Here is a 20,686-nt window from a genome sequence, read left to right on the forward strand (position 1 = left end):
TTTATTAAGTGTCTACTACACATTAGCCACTCTACATTTGTGAATCTCTGTCATTGAGGAGGTTGCAACCCAGCCAGGGGAAAAGACTTGTTTACATCAATTCTACAAAAATACCAAGACTTAATAGTATAGAGCATTGAACTTCAAAGCACTTTAATACACTATTTTATTTATGGCTCCACAATACCCCCTAAGCTTCGGCCAAAGGAGACATCTGACTACATCTCAAACATTTCATGGCAATTTATACTACTGTGCTTTTGCTCATAATGTCCTCTACCTCATTATGCTCTGAGCAGACAATTATTCCGCAAACACTTATGGAGTACCTCCCACGTAGCAGACAAGGAGCTAGGTCTTGGGGTATACTAGGGAACAAGACATCCTTGGTGCCTGGTATCTCCAACAACATTGTGTTTGTTGAATGAACAAAGACAAACCCACTCTAAATGCCAATGGACTCCATTGTGGGGCTCAGTGTGTAGGACATGGACAGAAAGGAACTTTTATCTACCAACTCCTATCCCCATTGGTCAAGGGTTGCCCCAGGGAAGTGTTAATTTCCATACTTCCAGGTATGCATATGACCCAGAGTGGAGCACTGGAGAAAATTTGGGGCAGAAAACAGGAGCATGTGGTGCAGCTGATGCGAGGGACCGTCAAGCTATGCCTGTTTAACAGCTGCCACAGCAATGGCCAGGAGAGGTAAGTGTTAGAGAGGTTGTGAGGCAGTATATATAAGGTGTCTGGTACAGGGCTAAAGGCTCAAGAACCTGTCTTCCAACTGTGCTGAGGTCCACATGTGCCCAGGCCCTTTACTGCTATAGCAGATTCATGACACCGAAATAGGAAGTGTTCTTCTGACAGGGGCCTCATAAGAATAAGAAATATAAGGCTTCAGAGTTCAATGTAAAGTTTCTGAGTTTGGAAAGTATGCTGAACAATTTCTTATGGAGGATTTAATAAATCACCCTGATGCTAAAACAAAGCACATGACCTGCTTCTTTCCATATTAAATGGTACGAGAAGTATAGGAAAATCTTGTTTCTGGTGAGTTACAACCTAATAGTAAAAGCTTATAATTCAATGTTTATATAGATCACTTGGCATACAGAATTCAGGACAGGATTACTGGTTGTAGTTCACACCTGTGACCAAAATAATGCCAAGAAATTTGGAGAAAATATTGAGACACTTTCTAATAGTCATCCAATTCCCATCTCACATACCCTTCTAATAAAATGAACAACTCTCTGGAGTCAGATAGCTATGGCTTCAATAGGATTGTCCCAAGCCTCTACCAAAGACCTGTATTTCTCAGAAATTGTCATTATGGCACAGAAAATGTCTTTTCAGTTTACACAACTTCTAGGAATATCTGATTTTATCACACTGCACATCCAGAAGCAATCTTAATTACCATAGCCCAAGAATTTTTCAAATGTATTTATGCATTTGTTCATTAAAACACAATATTCCAGCACCTCCTTGGTACCAGGCAGGTGAGGCAGGTGCTAATCTCTTTTAATGCTTTGAGCCTGAATACCTGCTGACTTCTCACAGACTTACTCACTACAAAACATGCTTACTGACAAATACTCAAACTTTGCCAAATGATTTCTAACCTTAGGAAGAAAAATCTCCATGTTAGAATGAAATTATGAGGTCATTCACAAAAGGAAAAATTTCCTTCCATGCACACTCAAAATGATTTTCCCAACTCAACCAAGGGGGCATACAACGCGGCCTATCGATCAAAGCATAAGGAAGAGAACGGATCCCTCCAGAATACAGGACAATATTAACAAAACTGTTGTGATCAAATCAAGCAGCACACACAGGCGGCCTTCATTGTCTGTGTCACCTTGGGGGTCAGTGCTGTGTTCAAAGCTGGAAGAGGGCTTTTAAGTGAACTTCCAGTCATGGCTGATGACTGGCAGCTGGAACAACTGATTAGGCACGGCACAGGAACATATTGGAAATCCTTATTGCTTTTGTGATTAAGAGATGGTGAACTCCCCAAGGAAATAAAAACCTGGTCTTGCGATGAATACGTGAGCCTGGCTTCTAAGAGAAGCCCAGCAGCTCGCCACCCTGCTGCTTTGACTTCTTTCTCTTTGGGGCCTGGCTTACAGCAGTTACCTATCCCTCTCCACTAGAGGTAGGTGGAGGTGCCTCAGTGGGCTTTATAATTTCTACAGAGCAGCATCTTTTGATCTATGTGGCTCTTAGATTCCATCTCATGGGCCATCGGGACTAAGGCATTCTAGGCTGGTGCCTTTAACTAGCCCAGGTTAATTAGGGTTAATAGGCAGCTCTCTCTGGCCAAATGAAAAGTATTAATCTATATTTCTAATGGGTGTGGACAATGAAGCCTCGGGGCTATATCAACTGTGATGCATTCACTGGGAGGCAAGGTGTGTTAATAGCATCCCCAAATAAAGACTGCTTTTTTCAGGCCCATCCCCAGAGCTGGGGAAGTCAACCATAGGCATCTCTTGGTAAATGTGTTTTCATCATTTTGGTGGGCAGAGATGAAGACCTCCCTGTCAGGCTGAAGTATATGCAATATACTTTCCTATTCAAAACTGAACGGGAAGTTAGAGCTCTGCTTCTCAAGTTTTTTTTTTTTTTTTTTTGCTTCTCAAGTTTGAATCATCAAATCAAAGAAATCATCAGAGCAAGATGTATATTCTGCTTTGCTGTGTCTTGGGGACAAGGGATGTTGAGTTTCTAAATTCCTAACAAACCCTCCAAGTGATCCAGAGACCACACTGTGAGTAGCAGGTAGCCAGTTTCTATCTCAGCTGCATTTCATCTGTTTGCTGCCCCACACCAGGGAATTTGTAGTTAAGATTTAATGAGTACTTATTTCAAGTATTTTATAAACATTTTCCCAGTTTACCGGTGATAAACTTGAACCCTAATCTGATTTCTGAGTGGGTTACCTGGCCTAGGCCTCTTGATGGGTAAATATTAAAGCTGGAATCTGAATCAGGATGATATGTATCAGATCACATACCCCTGAACACCACCCTTATTGCTTCTCAATGGCAAGATGGGTTCAAATAAAGAATGAGAGTGTCATGTACCAGGACCTCTGAGCACTCTGTTTTGCAAAGGCTGCTAGCAGTTAAGAGGCACATGAACAGCCTTAACCGTCACACTGTCAGTAAGAGTGAAAAAAGTATATTCCCATTTCTGTTTCTGCCCATTCTAAGAGCACCTCAGCACTGACAAGAGAAGATTTCTGGCTCTGAAGTTTAATTCAGGCTAGAAATTAACTGAATTATTTGGTTTGGAAAACAAACAGCTGGTAGGAAATGTGCTTTTTCCCCAAATAAAGATTTCAGATGCTTGTCAGAGGCATATTGATCCTCTGGTGGGAACAGAAGGAAGGCCTGGAGGGGTTATTCATGAGCAATCAGCTATATGCACCCTTTACCACAGTAAACACCATGTCCTGGGCTGAAAGGCTACTGTCAATACTGCACCAAGAAAAGATTCACCGCTGATCTGAAGCTACTGAGCTGCTTTACAAATCTGCATTTGGAGTCACTTAGGGTTACTGAAGAGCCATGGTATTGCTCTGGCTTATTCTCAAAGGAAAAAGGAACCAGTCTTACCCGCAGATGGTGAATACACTATAATGAGTGTCAGAGTAATGTTGGGATCATGAGAAATGACATTAATCGTTTGGTGACTGGTACATGAGAGGAGGTATGGGCTGACCATTCATTTCTTGGGCAGTATTTCCAGGGTCAAGGCGCAGAGGGGTAAGCTAATCAATGAAACCAAGGTAAATCAGCTTTCACAGAGACATTAAAAAGAATTAGAGGACCCATGTGAACAGTGAACTCAATCTCGTTTCTCTTTTTTCCCAGAGGAGAAATTTGGACCTGGGAAGAGTTCGGGAAACAGTCAAGCCTCAATGGAAATTTTGGCTCCTTTGGCTTCATCAGAAATGGGATGGTTGAGAGAGACAGCATCAGGGTGATAACAAATGGAACAAAGCAAGCACAACGTGAATCAGATAGAACTGTGTTGGCTGCTTGGCTTTAGTGATTACTCACAAAAGAGTTCTGGGCAAGTCATTTAACCAGTCCCAATCTCTTCCTCTTAAATAAGGATAACATAATTCATAGGATTGTGAGAATTATATAATGCACAAAAAACCCCCCACAAGCACAGTGCCTGAACTATAGCTAAATGCTCATAAATCACTGTTGCTATTATTTGTCTGTTATTACAATTATTACCATTTTAATCAGATTAGAGAAAGACAAAGGCATATGTTGCTCTCAAATGGTAAATCTCCAATGAAGTATGATTTCCTGTCTAAATTACAGATGGAAGAATGCATATAAACTACAGACTAGAGTCCTTTTAAAATGCAGAAGCATTTCACACCTTTTCCTCAATCAGTTTTTTATTGTTCAATTTTTTTTATATGTTACTAAAAAGGGTTTGGGTCCTGCAAAAAGAATCCTCATAGGGTTAAAATGTTGTACTTTATTTTGAAGGAGTAATGCACACCTTTGAATTACAACCCATAATGCGTTTCAGTTTAAAAGATAACAAGTCATTTTCATGCATGACTGCACTTCGTTAAGGAGCGAAAATGGGCTGTTACTAAAATGTCAACACAATTGTCCCTCTTGAAGCTTAGTTTATCTTGAAGTATTTTTACATTTTCAGCATTTCTTTTTGTTTGTTTCTCCAAGTGCACAAAGATCCAGTCTCCATTAATTTTTAGAATTCAAAGAAAGACTTTTCATTAGGCATTCTTAAGAAAATGGCCAATGTTGGGGGTAACTGGTAATAGGCCCCCCAATAGTGAAAATTTGGATTCCGGTACTTTCTGTGTGTTTTGTGAATTTCATTTTGGAGCAATATAATTGCACTGTCGTTCAATGGAAAATGCTCCCCAACCTAAATGCCCAAACCAGAAAGAGTTTTCTAGTAAGGAGAATGCCTGGTCAGGGTCATTTAGAAGCCTGCATTTGACACTGAAATTAATTGGGGAATGGGAGAGATTCCTCCACTAATCCTTGCCTTGTGGCTGATGAGGAGGAGATTTCCTTTTTCTTTCCTGATGATGTCTGGGCATTTCCTCTTTGCCTGCCTCTCCATCAGAAAGGGTGTCACTCCATCCTCCACCTGTATCAGGAAGAAGTACCTTCTTAAGGGTTTCCACATTCATCCCTCTAATCTTTCTCTTCTCCTTGCGGCATGAATAATTTTAATATTGCCAATTGCTAAAAATCTATTCTTTCTGCCTGTCTTTTTTTCCCCTCCCCTCTTTGCAGTGTGGAGTGTCATTATCCAGCAGCCCTGATAAGAGGATAATGAAACAATCCCTTCTCAACCAGATCCGGTGGCTGTCAGACTAAAATGACACCAACCGTACATCCTTGACATGCTACCCTAAGCTAATTGATGGCAAACAATGGCAACTGTCTCCCATGCACTAAGACAAAGAAAACACTCTCATGTCACCTGATGGGAGAGCTACCTGGCAACGGATAAACAAATGTGTTATCGAGATACTGCATTAAGGTAAGTGAGGGCACAGCTCTGAAGAACATGCCTATTAACTTTGAGCTTATGAGTGCTGCTGTTCACTGGGGAACAGAAATAAATAAGGTAAAATGAGAATTTATTGATGTCTGGACAGTTACATGAATATTCAGGCTCTCTTACAAATAGATATTCCCCCATGAGCTCCAAACTTCTGTGTAGGCTTTCCAATTACATTTCCACATCATGCAGCTGGATTTATAGCCAGGGAAGAAGTTATTAGTGTTTGGAAGAGGATGCACGCTTACATGCCTTTCTGGAATACAGGATGATACAACTAGAAGATAATGGTTGATGTCATCCATATAAATGCCAAAGGTTACCATCAAACATCCTGAAATGCCAGGTGTAATTAACTTCATATTCAGAAAAGCTCCTGAAACATCAGTATTTTAGAACAAAGACATTTTGTTCCAAGTAGAGGGGCATCATTCTGGCAGCTCTCTCAATTTCTGTGGGACCAACACTTTGTGCAGTCCTCTTGGATCTTTCCAGACAATGCATGACATATCCAACCTCAAATCTCATGCTTTACCTTTTTTCCTTCTACCTCTCAACGTTCCTACATATTCACCCTCAGATAGTTTGTTACACCGAAAGTCAGTAAAATAACTTGAACAAGTAAACCACTCAGACTGCCCTATAGGAAATCATCATTTGTTCCTGGCTCATGTGTTATGTTAACCCCATTTGGGGAGAGTGGGAAAACAAAATGAAAGAAGATGGAGTAGCATGGGTAACTACTCCTGGAGGTCCTTTAAAAATGCTCCTCATTTGTTTGTTTGGAAGTCAAGTCTAACTTGGCCATTAAAACAAAAACAAAACAAAAAACTAAAGTTTCAGTAAAACACATTTGGTTCCCTAACTACTTATTATTCATTCCTTAGGTATCTCCTACCTGTGCCATGTTGACCATAAAAGATGTTGCTTCTCTTTCAGAGTCTGCTGGGACAATCTCACCCATGGACTTTCACATGCTTCTGAAACCACTTCAGAGCAAGGTTTTTTAGAAAAAGATATTTAGCATATAGACAGCCAACCCAGTATTTAATACAATATTTTTCCAGCCAAATCCAGGGTTGACCTACCAATTCCAAACTCACACAGGGAATCTCCTTCTTTTCCAGGTCTGTCAAATGATGTAACAACAGCCTTTTTGGAGGACTGGGGTATGGTGAGTGAGGGCTAAAAGTTTGCCATTTTTACTAGCTTGAGGCAAAATTGCACAGGCAGTTGGTTTTGTGACTCTAGGCAAGGCCCATTCTTCTTTTTAACTTGCCTATACTCTTCCACTTTGCCTTCAGGTGCTTAGTGTTACCTTCTAGCAAACTATTTTACTCTCAGGACACTGAGAAGTCACTCAGATGTTATCATGGATTTATGCCCATATGTAGTCTTTTTCAAGGAATTTTTATTTAAAGTTCTGCTCCATCTATGTAATAGTGAGTTCAGCCTTCTTCACTTTATATCAGTTGCAAACATCTTCATTGCAGGTAGAGAGTGGATTTTGAAGAAGCAAACCTCTTCCCTTGAGAATATGAGAATATGGCCAGGTGGGTCCTTCAAGTTTGATATTTCAACCTTTTTTTAATCCTAGTTGTTAATTTACATTTCTACAAGAGCCTTCAATTTTTAAAAATATAGTTCTTGAAATACCTTTCTGTTGAGGAGCCTTGGCTCATCATAATTAGAACTGAGACCCCTGTTCTCTGGCAGCCCCTTCCTCTGGCAGCCTCATCCAGGACAAACCCTCCCCGCCACCCCACCCACAGCAGCCTGAGTTGCTTGTGTGCAGATGTCTTTTGCAATTTGACAGCTTTGGTTGTTTGAGAACCTCTCATTTGGAGGTTCCATAGAACGCCCCAGGGAGGAGTAGGAGTGGTAGGCAGTACAAGTGGTCTGGATCCCTTCAAGGGAAACAGTTCTGCTGTCATCTGTTTTAATTGCCAGACCTTACAAAATTCTTTAAAAACCCATCAGCCAGAAGACAACTAAGGGTCTGCTAAATCTAAAATATTACAGAGATCAACAAAACCAGTATGTATTACAGGATCCTAACTTGTCTCACAATGTAGTCTCTTTTTTAATTAATTTATTTGAGTTACTTCACTTTCTGGCTTCCTTGTTTTCACTTAGTCTTTGATAAATGTGCCAGATGTAAGTTTGAAGGGGGTGGACGGTTAACAAACCTTTTCTGGAAAGAGTCAGATAGTAAGTATTTTAGGCTTTGCAGGCAAGAGGCAGTGTCCACAATTCTTTAAGCAACTATTCTCGTATCAGGCTAATAGGTTTGTTTGTTTTTATATTTAAAAATCTTAAAACCATCTTTAGTTGTTAGGCCATACAAAAATAGAAGGCAGGTCAGATCTGGTCTATGGGCTGTAGTTTGCTGATCCCTACTCTTAATAAATTACCGTTAATAAATTACTATTAAGATCCATCATGAGAAAGAACTGTTTTTGAAATATGAGAATTAAATTAAAGCAAATAGTCAAGAATAGTTTTCTGAACTCCTTGGAGTATATTTTGAGATAAATGACATAGTCTGGAAGAGTCTACTTACAAAATGACATCAGGCTATACCCCAGCAATGCCAAAACAGTGACTACATAAGATTGTTCTGGTTGGGGCTGTCAATCAAATTTCTTCCTTCTTCTATCTGCCTCACTTTCACAAATTCACAGTTTCATTAAGTTCATTTTTCAAATAAGCACACTGGCACTGTCTATATAACCAGTCTAAGTATTATTTCTACTTTCAATGGCAACAGAAAAATGTCTAATTTATGGACCTGAAAACAGGTCTTAGAATGTGCAAGGTCCAAGTCCTCATCTTGACTTCTTCTTGGAAGGAAGTCTTTATATCAGGATATTGATCTTTGAACCCTTCAGGATAAAAGAAATGGGTAGAAAGGTTTCTATTTCTTGTCACACACAGCAACTTGGTTCACAACTAATTCTCTTTAAACAAAGAGGAAGAAAAAAAAAAGAAAGGAATATCAGTTGAGTATCTGATGGTTGCTATGGAGTTTACTGTATCATTTTATGCTATCTTATTTAATTCTCACAACAGCTCTATGAGATCAGAATTCTTACCACCATTTTATAGAAGAGTAAGATACCCAAACTAAACACCCAGGGAGTGGAGAGCCAGCATTGGACTTTAGATTTAGTTCCATATTTTTCTGCCAGAGCACATCATCTCCAAAGAGCAAAGACAAACAAAGTGGGAGGAGCACTCTTTTTGAATACCCCAAATCTACTAACCACTGATGGTAACTACTGAATGAAGCTGATGACATTCTCAGTTTCTTTAGGCTTTCTTTTCTTTTTCTTTTTTCTCATTTCTAAAATCAATCAATCAAGGCGGTGGGTGATTTGTGGCACCCATTCCCTAATGTGTTTAACAGAACTACAACATGAATTCTTCTAGTATTTGGATAAAAGCATTATAACTGATAGATGCTCAACATTATCATATTCTAAGAACTCTTTATGTACTGTAATACAGTATTGATCTCAGTAAGAAAGAAATTCAAGTTAGGAGTCATTTTCTCTTGTAAGTGGCATGTTTGAGCATATATTGGTCACACCGGTGATTAGAGGGGCTATACAAAATATGGTCAGTAATGAGCTAAGTATGACTTAGGAGACACAGAAGAGTACTCATTCTCAGGTTGTGTATAGATATAACCCACAATGGTGAGAGTGCTCCAGACTGATGGATCGGATCCTAGATAATTTCTTTCTTATTACAAAATACTCTGAAAACATTGCTCAGTTGCTTTTTTCATAAAGTACACCCATTTCTCAGAAATTACCTATGAACCAGGCTGGGGAGCAGAGCCGACACATGGCCAATGAAAACTTACCCCTCTCTCCCTTGAAGAGCAAGTAGCTCACTTTCCGCAGCTATTGACTCCTAGAAGGTGCAAACAAGGACTTTCCATCCCCAGGAAAAGGGTTCCAGTGATTCTTATAAACCTTTGACTTCTCAGGGTATAATGAGGTGTTAATAGAAATTCTAATATGATATGTCAAGAGCTATGTAATGTTTTGAACAACTAATAATAAAAATTAAAAAAAAATAGAAATTCTAGGGTAAGACTCACCTCTGAAATCCAAAGCTGATGGATAGTCAGAGCTGAAGTCAGACATACGCAGATAAGCTCACGAACACAGAACAGGCCTAGAGCCCAAAGAGCAAGCCCAGATCCCAGCTACAAACCAGAGACCTGGAAGTGAGGCAAGAGCAGCCTGGGAGGACAAACAAGACTTCAAGGAGGCTGCAACTTCTGATGATCAATGTGAGCTGTCAAGGCAGTGTAGATGGACCGATTCATGGCCCGAACACCTGAGCAAGCAGATCAGTCTCTGACAACAGTGAGGAAGATTCCACAGAAGCCAGTCCGACACAGTGCTGTTGATTCATTAATGTGGAATGAGCAAATCCCACAATGCTCTCTCTATTCAGTGCTTGTAATACACTCTTAGTACTATAAAGTATAAGTAATATCTGTCAATTCAATAATGCCCTTGTAAATGTGTGTTTAAAACTGTGTTATTCTTAACATTTCTTTTTAGTACCCATGCAAATACTTTGAACTTGAAACATGAACTTTCTCTGTGGCTACAAACACTAGAAATGTCCAGTTACTTTCCCCCCTTATTTTTCATATGAAAGTGATAAAACTATTGCTTTATTTCTTTTCTTGAAATGTAAATTCAATTAAAGCAGGAAGTTAGAACTTTGGACCCAGTAGTTTTGCTCTTAATTTCCTAACCACATAGGGCTTTAGCTTCTAATTTCAGAAATTCTATCCTAAATTCTCTGTCTTGCCATCCATCTGTTCTTCAGACCTGGTTGGGGTATACTTAGAGTAGATCCAATCTTCCCTTCTCATGTCCCATTTAAGTGCTGGCAAAATAATATTAAGTGAGGAAAAGAAGAAATAATAGTTTAAAGATAACCAGTACTTTTCCCAATGGGAATAAAACTGCAATTGCCCAGCCTTGCTACTTTCCGCTCTTCTTAAATGAAGTATGCAATTGTTTTTGCTCACCCATAAAAATATTTTTGCAGCAAAAACTTCTGCATATTTTGAAACTGAGTTATTCAGCTTAATCTTGCATGAAAACTAACATGAATACAAGGAGACAAGTAGATATGGAAAACACCAAATTAAACAGCTTGCAAACATATAAAAACATTAATATTAGCTTCATACATGCAAATGTGCCCTGTGCTGGCTGGTAATTGACATTCGAATTTTCTTTAGTTGAGTGGTTTTAGGATCTCACTCTTAATGTATGAGCAACACCATTTTAAACATTGGCACAAGATGTAAAGCATAATATCCATCTATAAGCTTCTGTAGTGAGCAACAGAAAAATATACTACAGAGTAATTCTTTTTCTAACTACCCCCAACCAAAATTCAGATTGTGTTTTTGCTAGAAGTCAAATTTCCGTATTTTATAATCCAGAGCAATGGTTTCAAAGTGTGGCCTCTAGACTAGCAGCCGGCAGTGTCACCTGGGAACTTGTTAGAAACATCTGGCAGAAATGCAAATACTTGGGATACAGATTTGTACAATCAGAAACTCTGGGAGTGAGGTCCAGAAAACTGCATTCTCCCAAGGCTTCTAAGTGATTTGGTGCCTGTTGAAGGATTGGCTGAGGACTATGGAAGGCTAAATCTATAGGTTAAATTTCTCAGTGCCTGTGACAGGAAATATGAGGCTTGCTCCATCCCTCACTGTTTCTCCAATCCAACTTAGTGGGTAAACTACAGATGCAAGAGATGCTCCAAAACAATGAAAGACTGTGACAGCTGCTCAAGGCATCATCTGAAGAGACACTACAAAGATGTTATTGTCAGATGTTTCTCTGAATTCCCTTTGTGTTGTGAGTCTCCACTTCCTTCTGTCCACTGCCAGTTCCAAAGTGGTTCTGTTGCTTTTTCACCTTTGTGAATTCTAAGCATAGCAACATTTTTGAAGATAATGCAAGTAATAACTGTGCATTTTTATAGTGCTCTGTCCTTTTAAAGACTTTTATGCAGATCATGTTGTTTTATCTTCACAACTCTCCTATAAAGGTTAACCTACTGGGAAATGTGGATGTCGATTTAGAAACCTCTAATAAAGTCCCCAAATTAACAACCACTTTTAGAGAACAGACTATATGAGGCAGTTTTATGGAAAATTATTTCTAACACAACTTTGCAAGCTATCCAAAGACAGTAATTGAAGAATATCGAAAATGTATTAAACACATGCAACAAAATTATATTAAAGTGAAACACTGTTTCATAAAGTATGTTTAATCCTATGTAAATTTAACACAGTGCTATTTATTACAAAAACTGATGCTATTGTAAGAGAAGAGCCCTTATTCACAGTAACAAGGGAGGAAGGAAGGGAATGACTTTAAAAATTCCTGCTCTAAAAAGAAGTCTTTATTTTCCTTCCATATTTCCACATGAGATCTGAGCAAAACCCCTATTTATTTTCCTGAGAAACATAAAGTTACATTCAAATTTTGGGGAATTCAACAGGACTTGTAAAATCTAAACATAAGCATTATTTATAACCCAAAAAAAGGGGTACCAATAAAATTCCTTCGTCCTTGTAGATTTCTCTTGTTTCAGCTGATTAGCTCCTTACTTGCTAGGCAGTTTCTGTGGGACTCAAGCATCTCAACTACAATGGCCTCTATGAAGTCCTCAGGGTTCATGTCATATACCAAGGTCATGTCTTACTGAATCCATAGGGCAGCATTGGTTTGTAGGAAGGCATAATTTTATGATCACTCATGGGGCAGATGATCTTCCATACAGTATTCTTTGTTGGTGAGTGGACTTATTAGTAAGACTCAGCACTGGTCCGGGCTCTGCCTGATGTTGTACACTTACCAAAGTTACATTTACCTGCTTCATTGGCAAATCACAGGAGCTCACCATAAGATGTACACATCACCAGGCCTTCAAAACAGCATTTATATCACAATCTACTGGCTATGAAAGAGTCTATCCCAGATCATCAGATAAATCACCTGAATTTACAGAGGCTGGCCTGGGGCATTATCTATCTGGGGTCCAGAACTTCTGAACAAAAGGGCAGAAAATATAAGTGAGCCAGCCGTGAGGCTTGTTCATCAGTGCCCCGGCCTTCCCGTTAGATCATAACACTGCTCTCAGGTTAGCTCAGGAGCAGGCCTGGGGAGCCCTGGGATTTTTCAGAATAGTGGAAAAGTAAACACCTCAATTTAAAATCATCCTCTGCGTGGCCTCAAATTATATCTGGTTCCTTTAACCTGGGACACTATTTTCTTCTACAGAAATGAAAGTCTTTTCAGGCAATCCATTCCAATCAAACTTTGTGTTATCACCCTGAAAAGTTTGTTTCAATAAGAGAAGCCAATACTTCAGGAGATGTGTGTGATTTCTATGTATCTGAACTGCTATTTGTCCTGCTCATCCTAATGCTGTGCAAACTTTCCCTTTCCTGGAACCTTGTAAAGCAAGGTCTACTAGCCATTAAAAACATCCATGTCAAAACAGGACATCTTCAGACTATGAATCTTCAATCATAGTGGCTTAAGACAGATCCTGGCGTTCAATGCCATATTTAACTATGCTCATCCATACTCAATAGGTTTCCACTGAAATATTTTTGTGATGAATCAAATTACTAGCAATTAAAGGTTAATTAAAGACAATCATTAAACAAATATTGTCTTAATTTTGTATAATAGAATGTAAAGGGAATAACTCCAAGTATTCTTGCCATTTAGCCAAGTCTTAATCTTTGTCAAATTGCCTTAACACTTTACATTTAACTAATTGATGAACAGTTTCCTGTTGCACCTTTGTCATTTTTCATGATTTGGCTTTTTCCATAGATCTTTCATGTAGGTTTGCAGCTGATGTGCATATGCATTCCTCACCAGTGCATTTCTAGAACTTTCAAAGCTTACAATTTTTGTTTTGTACATTTTCTTTTCACCTGTTTCTGCCTCTGGGTTTGTTGCCTATTTGTCAAAACAAAAAAAACATAATCAATTAGAAAAAAAATTGGAAGCCAAGAAAGTAAAATAGGACCTGATGGAATTAGAAATAAAGAAGCAGAGAGGATAAATTTTCAGTTATAAGCTACTAGTGAAGTAAAACTCTAGGAACAAAGTTGAGTAAGATGGCCACCTGCCTGTTTCAAGTATTCTCAAAGTCACAGAAAAATACCAGTCAACCTGAAGATGCTCCATTGATAACTGTGGCAACCTCTTCACCCATCATGGCAACTTATCTGCCACAGCTAGAGTCTCGAAGCCAAGAGCTCAAGTTCTTTTTGAGGACCAAGTAATTCCAAAACTTTAAAGACACTACCAGAAATACAAAAACATACACTGAGTCAAATATGATGGTTCTGAAAATGAACCACACGCCATATGCTCCACACAACAAAGGCACTAATGTTTTTCCAGATGCATATATCATGGCTTCCGAAACCATTTCCAAGAGGCTTAAATGCAAGAAGAATGGCCCATCTCTGGTAGCTATTTATATTGGATGTTGGTCCATTTTTTTCAGTCACTTCTGATTAGCTTTGACCTGAAATGTTGGGTTGCAGATCTTTAGAAAGGTAGATTTTTGGATTGAAGAAGTAGAGGAATGCTTTATAGGTTGTTTTTAACCTGATTATTAATTTAATGGGCTGAAATAAATGTTCAAATATCAACTATTTGGCAAATACAAATAAAAGCTAATCATACTCTTTCATGTGTGTATCTAATATAAAATATTAATATGTATGTGTTGGTTACACTGTGCAATGGCATATTTGATATGAGTATATGCACACCTTTAAGATTTGGTCAGGCCTTCAAAGCTTATCTCTTCTCCCTGGGTCTCAAAAAGCAGAGCCTCTATTGTCTCCAAGAGTAAGTATTGAAAGCACATGTTAATGGTCCATGACACTGGAGCATCATCAAGGAGGTTTTGGTGACTGATGCTCTTGAAGCGGTTGCTTAATGCCCCTCTCCCCTGCATTTGGATCATATGAGAACTGTCAAGTTTAAAAAGCTATACAAGCACGCCTTTCTTCTTTTCTACTGTAATGCACCAGTAAATTATTCATTCTTTATGGTTTATTAGTACTTTTCAAAAGGAAAGAACAGACTGCTGCCAAACCTGGCTATGGAATCAGATGGGGGTGGGAGTTGGCTTTGTAATTCATAGAAAATAGAAATTTCCCATTGTCTGGAATGTGGTGTCGGTGAGACTTTGTTTTCATAATCACAGCACACAGTAAGAAGTTTCCATATGTAAAGAGAATAATTATGTTTGCACAAGTACATCACCATTTTAGAGATGCACAAAAAGACAGGCTGAGAAAGTAAAAGAAAAACAACTTCTTTGTTGCATATGAATCCTTTCTTATTTTTCACTATATACATGCAATTTTCCACATATAGAGTCACCTATTATTCAAACCTAAGCAGAAGAAAGGTAGTCTGGGATTATCATCCCCTTCTCCTTCCACTCCCCCAGTTGTTGGCAGACCTAAATTAGTGAATATTCTTATAAGTTGGTTTACTGATGTGAACAGTTTTTTAGACCTTTAAAAGGAGCTTCCTTTTAAAATGCAAAGATGAAAATCACTGTTTCATTAAGAAATCCACATGCAGCTTGTTACCTGCTTAAGGGAAAACATTTCCTTTGAGTCTAAATCAAGCTAGTAAATTTAAGACACCTGGGAGTGTTGGGTGCACTGAACTTTTGGCAGAAGTCCCGAACTAAAAGAGCTAATGCATTATTTTGCTTTGTTTCTTTGTAAGAAAAAAACAGTCTGCTGCCAAACCCAGCTCAGGAATTACATGGGGAGGGGAGAAATTTGCAGCCCATTGATAAAGCCCAATACAGATAATATTAGAAGAATTTTTCCCTCCTATGAGCATTCCCTTTAGCCATAGTGAAATGCCCGAAGAGAAGGGTGTTGTGGTTAGTTCTGCCTTGGTTGTTCTTACCCGGATAGAGGTCAGGCCCAGGCCCGGGAGAGCATCCCACGTTGCCATCAGCAGCAGTGTCTCTTGGAGAAGTGGCTGGCTGCAAGGGCTGCACAGTGAGGCAATCTGAGAGCAGGTCTGGATGGAGCTCAGTGCTGGACCGAAGCTGAGAGAAGGAGAAAACAAGAGAGATGGAGAAAGAAAGCTGATCCTTGGAATACTTGCCTGGCAAGGTCTCATGCCCTAAGGTTCAATGCAATTCAATCCACAAATATTTATCAAGCAGCCACTATGGGGAAGGCATGAGCTTTACACAGTGTCAATAAAAGGGCTGGTTTGCCAATACTAATAACACCTGGCAGGTGCTCCAGGAAAGACGTGGCTAGAGGCAAGCAGAGCTGACTTCAGTCCTCAATATTTCCACTTCTGGGAACCCAACTTCCTATTGTATTTCCATTTATTTGTGCTGTATCTTATCAGAACTTGTAGTGATAACAAAAACAAACTCAAGTAGGTTTACCCCATATTGAAAAGTGCTTTTAAAATAGAGAGATACTGTCATGGAATATCTGGAGATAATGAAGAAATATCCATTGAGATTTGACTTCTGCAGATTTTACAGGAAAGGAAAGTACTCAAGTTAAACTTTAAAATATTATGGAGCATGATTAAAAGAAAAACTGATATCATTAACAGCAACAAAACCCAGTTAGAAGTTACATTATAACAACATGGATTTGAAGTTAATCACATGTAAGAAAATTAATAATTCTTTTCTTATATCTTTATTTATTTTTTATTTTATGTGGTGCTGAGGATCGAACCCAGTGCCTCACTCATGCAAGGCAAGCACTGTACCTCTGAGCCACAACCCCAGCCCAAATAATTCTTCATATATTAAAGAGTCACATGAAAAACCAAACCATAAAAATGTTGAAGTATAGGAAAAACTTTTATGAGTAAAAATTTTTTAAATGTAATTTGAATGGGAAAGGTTACAATGGAAGATTTAGTGACATAAAAATATTAACCTGCTTGTCCAAAAACATAATACTTGTGAGGCGTGGTGACACACATCTGTAATTCCAGTGACTTGGGAGGCTAAGACAGAAGGACTGCAAGTTTGAGACCATCCTCAACAACTTAGTGAGGCCCTAAGTAACTTAGCAAGACCCTGTCTCTAAATAAAAAATAAAAGGACTAGGAATGTGGCCTCTGGGTTCAATCCCTGGTACCAAAAAAGGAAAACAGGAAAAAACCTTAAGAATGCTCTATAAAGTATTTGTTACCAATATTGCAAATGGTTATCATCTTTGGTAATTTTTTTAAGTTCAAATTGACTTTATAAAGACAACACTGAGGGGTTGGGGTTGTGGCTCAGGGGTAGAGTGCTCACCTAGCATGTGTGAGGTGCTGGGTTCGATCCTTAGCACCACGTAAAAATAAATTTTAAAAAATAAAGGTATTTAAAAAAAAGACAATACTGAATCTTTAGATACAGGGCTGGGAGATACTTATTCATATTTGACAGATATGCACTAAGCATCCCATACTTTGGGAGATGACAGGAATACTTAGTGCCTTTAAGGAACGTATGTTCTTTATGCAGAAGCAGATGATGTACAAATACAGTATACACAACATCAGACAAGGGCAAATGCTATGAAGAAGCATAATGTAGAGAAAACAGATGGCAAGTAAGGATGAGGGATGGTGAGTTTAGACAGGGGACCAGGGAAGGCCTCTTGAAGATGGCATTGGTTAAAAGCTTTGAAAGAAGTGAGGGAACAAGTCCTGCAGCCAGGGGGGGATGAGCATGCCTCCCAGCGGTGTGCTTGGACAATCCCCAGGCAGTAAGGCCTATGCAGAATAAGACTGGGGACTGAGAGAAACAAGATGACACAGGGACTGGAAAGGGACCACAGGGAGAGGTTACGTAAAGTCTTGACATCAACAGAAAATGCTTGAAAAGAGAAATGAATAATAAGGAACATTGAAATGTTCAGCATACTTGCAAAGCAGTTCAAAGTTAAAACTTTTTTTATTTATCAAATTATCAAAAACTTTAAAAAGGAAATGGTGGTAGTGAAGTTACAGGGAGAGGCATTCTTAAATATTGTTGGCGGGGGCGTTTATATAAACTTTCTAGATGGCCTCAGGGAATACTTTTTCAAGACCCATAATAGAAATAAATTGATTCTAGAATCTCTAATTACATATAGCAATGCCAAATTAGGAAATGCTATTTAAAAGTCTACAATTAGAGCATATAAATACTCTTACATCTATTTGATGCATTTTGTACCTATTAAAGTGATGTTAACAAAGATAAAAGGAAAACACAAAGTGCTATGCACAAAATGTTAATGATTACATAAAAACACAAAGATAAATACAGAAGGAAATGTAATCCTATATTAAAACTGATATTTGTTCTTAGCCACAATGTTATGAATTTATTGCCTCTGCTTCCCCCCACCCCCATGCTTTCCCTCTGCTTTCAACTCTATATTCCAATGACATGCTAGAGCTGGCATGTATCAACTGAAGAATGCCAACTGTGTACATCTTTCCCAAAATTTCCCTGCAGTAACATCATATTGATAGCTTGAAATTGTTCACAATGAAAATATTTACATCATAGAAATTGGCAATTGCTACAAACTGGGACTTTTTTTTATTGGACCTGGTTAATAAAAATTATCAGAACATGTTGCTGATGACTATGGTAATCTGATCAGAAAGAAAAAGATATACAGCTATGGTTTGGATGTGGTTTCTTTCAAAGGTTCATGTGTTAGAAGCTTGGTCCCCAGTGTGGCAATGGGACCATTAAGAGATGGGGTCTGGAGGGAGTTCCTTAGGTCACTGAAGGTGTTGCTTTCAGAGAGAATTAAGGTAGTTCTCCTGGGACCTTGAGTTAGTTGTTATAAGACAACATGCCTAACCCCAGAATCTCTCTGGCTTTCTGTCTCATCACATGATCTTTCCTCCTAGTACGTTATTCCCATCATGACATCATCCACCAGGTGATGCACCACAGGGCCCTTGCCAGTCATGCTGTTTTGGACTTTCAGCCTCCAAAATCATGAGCTAAATAAGTCTCTTTTATTACAAAGAACCTAGTCTCATGTATTTTATTATAGCAATAGAAAATGGACACAAACACAAACTGATATTTAGAAAGCAATATTTCTTGGATCTTAAAAAATTCCATGAAGAGACAAACATATGTCCAGGTCTTAGTTCAAGAATATGAAAATGGCATAGTGACCCTAAGTACAAGGAAGGCACATTTAACACATGTAGCAAATGAGACAATTATAATTTTCTCAGTTTTGGCACATTGAACTCTCTGACCACGACTGTCTGAGTTAATGTCTAACACTCTCCAGGGCCTTTGGAAGGTATGTTTATTATTTCGGTACTAACCTAACACATGCCACTTAAGAAAAAATAGAAAAAAAAAATCAAGGCTTAGCATGAGTTCTGGTGGTCACATTTAATTTATCTTCCCCATCATTAAAATGTGATCTGGGGTCCACATGTTCTACTAAGGGCAGACATGAACCCTTCTCTGCTTTCTATTACCAGCCACTCTAGGGTTTTATAGTTATCAGTACCAATGAGGTCTTTCCAAGGAATTTCACGGCCATGGTTAATCCTGGCGTCAAAGGCAGGCAATTCTTCCTTAGCTTCAACAAGTATTCACATTTTCCAAGAGTGTGATTCCATATGACTTTGTGGTGAGAGTTAATTTGGTTTTCTCTGGGATTAGACATGGTTCTAGAAAGTGCTTCTTAAATTGAACAAGCCTTGAGGACTTTATGCAGAATTTCCCAAAGAGGGCCATATGCACAGATATGATATGTAAGTTTAGTATTCCTCCAAGAATACTGGACCAGAAAAGAGCCTTCCAGATAATTTTAGGGTCTTAAATATTATTTAGTCTAGGAATTATAAAATGGGTGAGGCAAGAGGCATATAGACAAAATTTCTTAGAAGAAAAGTTATTTATTTGGAATAAACTAGTTACATAAAACAATTTACACAACTATTTACACAAAACAATCCCATATTGTATTTTTCAATATCTTCTTAGCTGCTAGGGATACATGAAGACTACTGAGGGCAATTTTTCAATGGCACAATGGGTCTCTAATTATAGTTCTGGCATGAACTACAGAATCACTGTGGACCATTTCCAAGTTCCCTGGTGGTAATGATACCGTTGGTCTGCAGATCACACTTTTAGAACGATTGGTCTCCAGAGACCTTGCACCTAATAGAAGAAAATTTAGGCCTAACTCTCCATCATGTCGGCATAGGAACTGACTTCCTCAACAAGACTCCTAAAGCACAAATAGCAAAATCAAGAATGAATAAATGGGATAGATTCAAACCAAAAAACTTCTTCATAGCAAAGGAAACAATCAAGAACATGAAGAGAGTGCCTACAGAATGGGAGAAAATCTTTGCCACTGACATCTCAGAGCATTAATCTCCAGGATACATAAAGAACTCAAAAACTTAACACCAAAAAAACCCCACAAATAACCCAATCAATAAATGGGCAAAGGAACTGAATAGACACTTCTCAGAAGAAATACGAATGACCAACAAATATATGAAAAAAAGTTCAACATCTCTAGCAATTACAGAAATGCAAATTAAAACTACACTGATATTCTATCTCACTCCAGTCAGAACGGCAATTATCAAGAATACAAGTAACAATAAATGTTGGTGAGGATGTGGGGGAAAGGGTTCACTCATACACTGCTGGTGGGAATGCAAATTGGTGCAACCACTCTGGAAAAGAATATAGACATTTCTCAGTAAAATTGAAATGGAACCACCATTTTATGCAGTTATCCCACTCCTCAGTATATATACCCAAAGGTTTTAAAATCAGCATACTGTAGTGACAGAGCTACATCAATGTTTATAGCAACTAAAGTCACAACAGCTAAGCTATGAAACCAATCTAGGTGCCCTTCATCAAAGGAATGAATAAAGAAAATGGTATATATATATACACACACACACACACATACATACACACACACATACACAATGAAATATTAATGTCATAAAAAAGA

At 38.5% G+C, this 20,686-nt stretch overlaps 1 protein-coding gene across 9 annotated transcripts in view; it reads right to left on the minus strand.

The window, feature by feature from the left end:
* The window catches only part of Glis3 (GLIS family zinc finger 3), a 428,547-nt gene that overhangs the window by 48,353 nt on the left and 359,508 nt on the right, over nucleotides 1-20,686 (minus strand). For all 9 annotated transcript variants that reach the window (XM_046420163.2, XM_046420161.2, XM_046420158.2 and 6 more), the window contains one exon: nucleotides 15,606-15,750. In XM_046420163.2, the coding sequence (XP_046276119.1) occupies nucleotides 15,606-15,750 (145 nt within the window). The remainder of the gene's footprint in view (nucleotides 1-15,605; nucleotides 15,751-20,686) is intronic.

The sequence above is a fragment of the Marmota monax genome, unplaced genomic scaffold (assembly GCF_021218885.2).
Source record: "Marmota monax isolate L192 unplaced genomic scaffold, Marmota_monax_Labrador192_F-V1.1 WCK01_AAM20220418_F8-fsc00277, whole genome shotgun sequence".
In the NCBI taxonomy this organism is placed as follows: Eukaryota; Metazoa; Chordata; class Mammalia; order Rodentia; family Sciuridae; genus Marmota; species Marmota monax.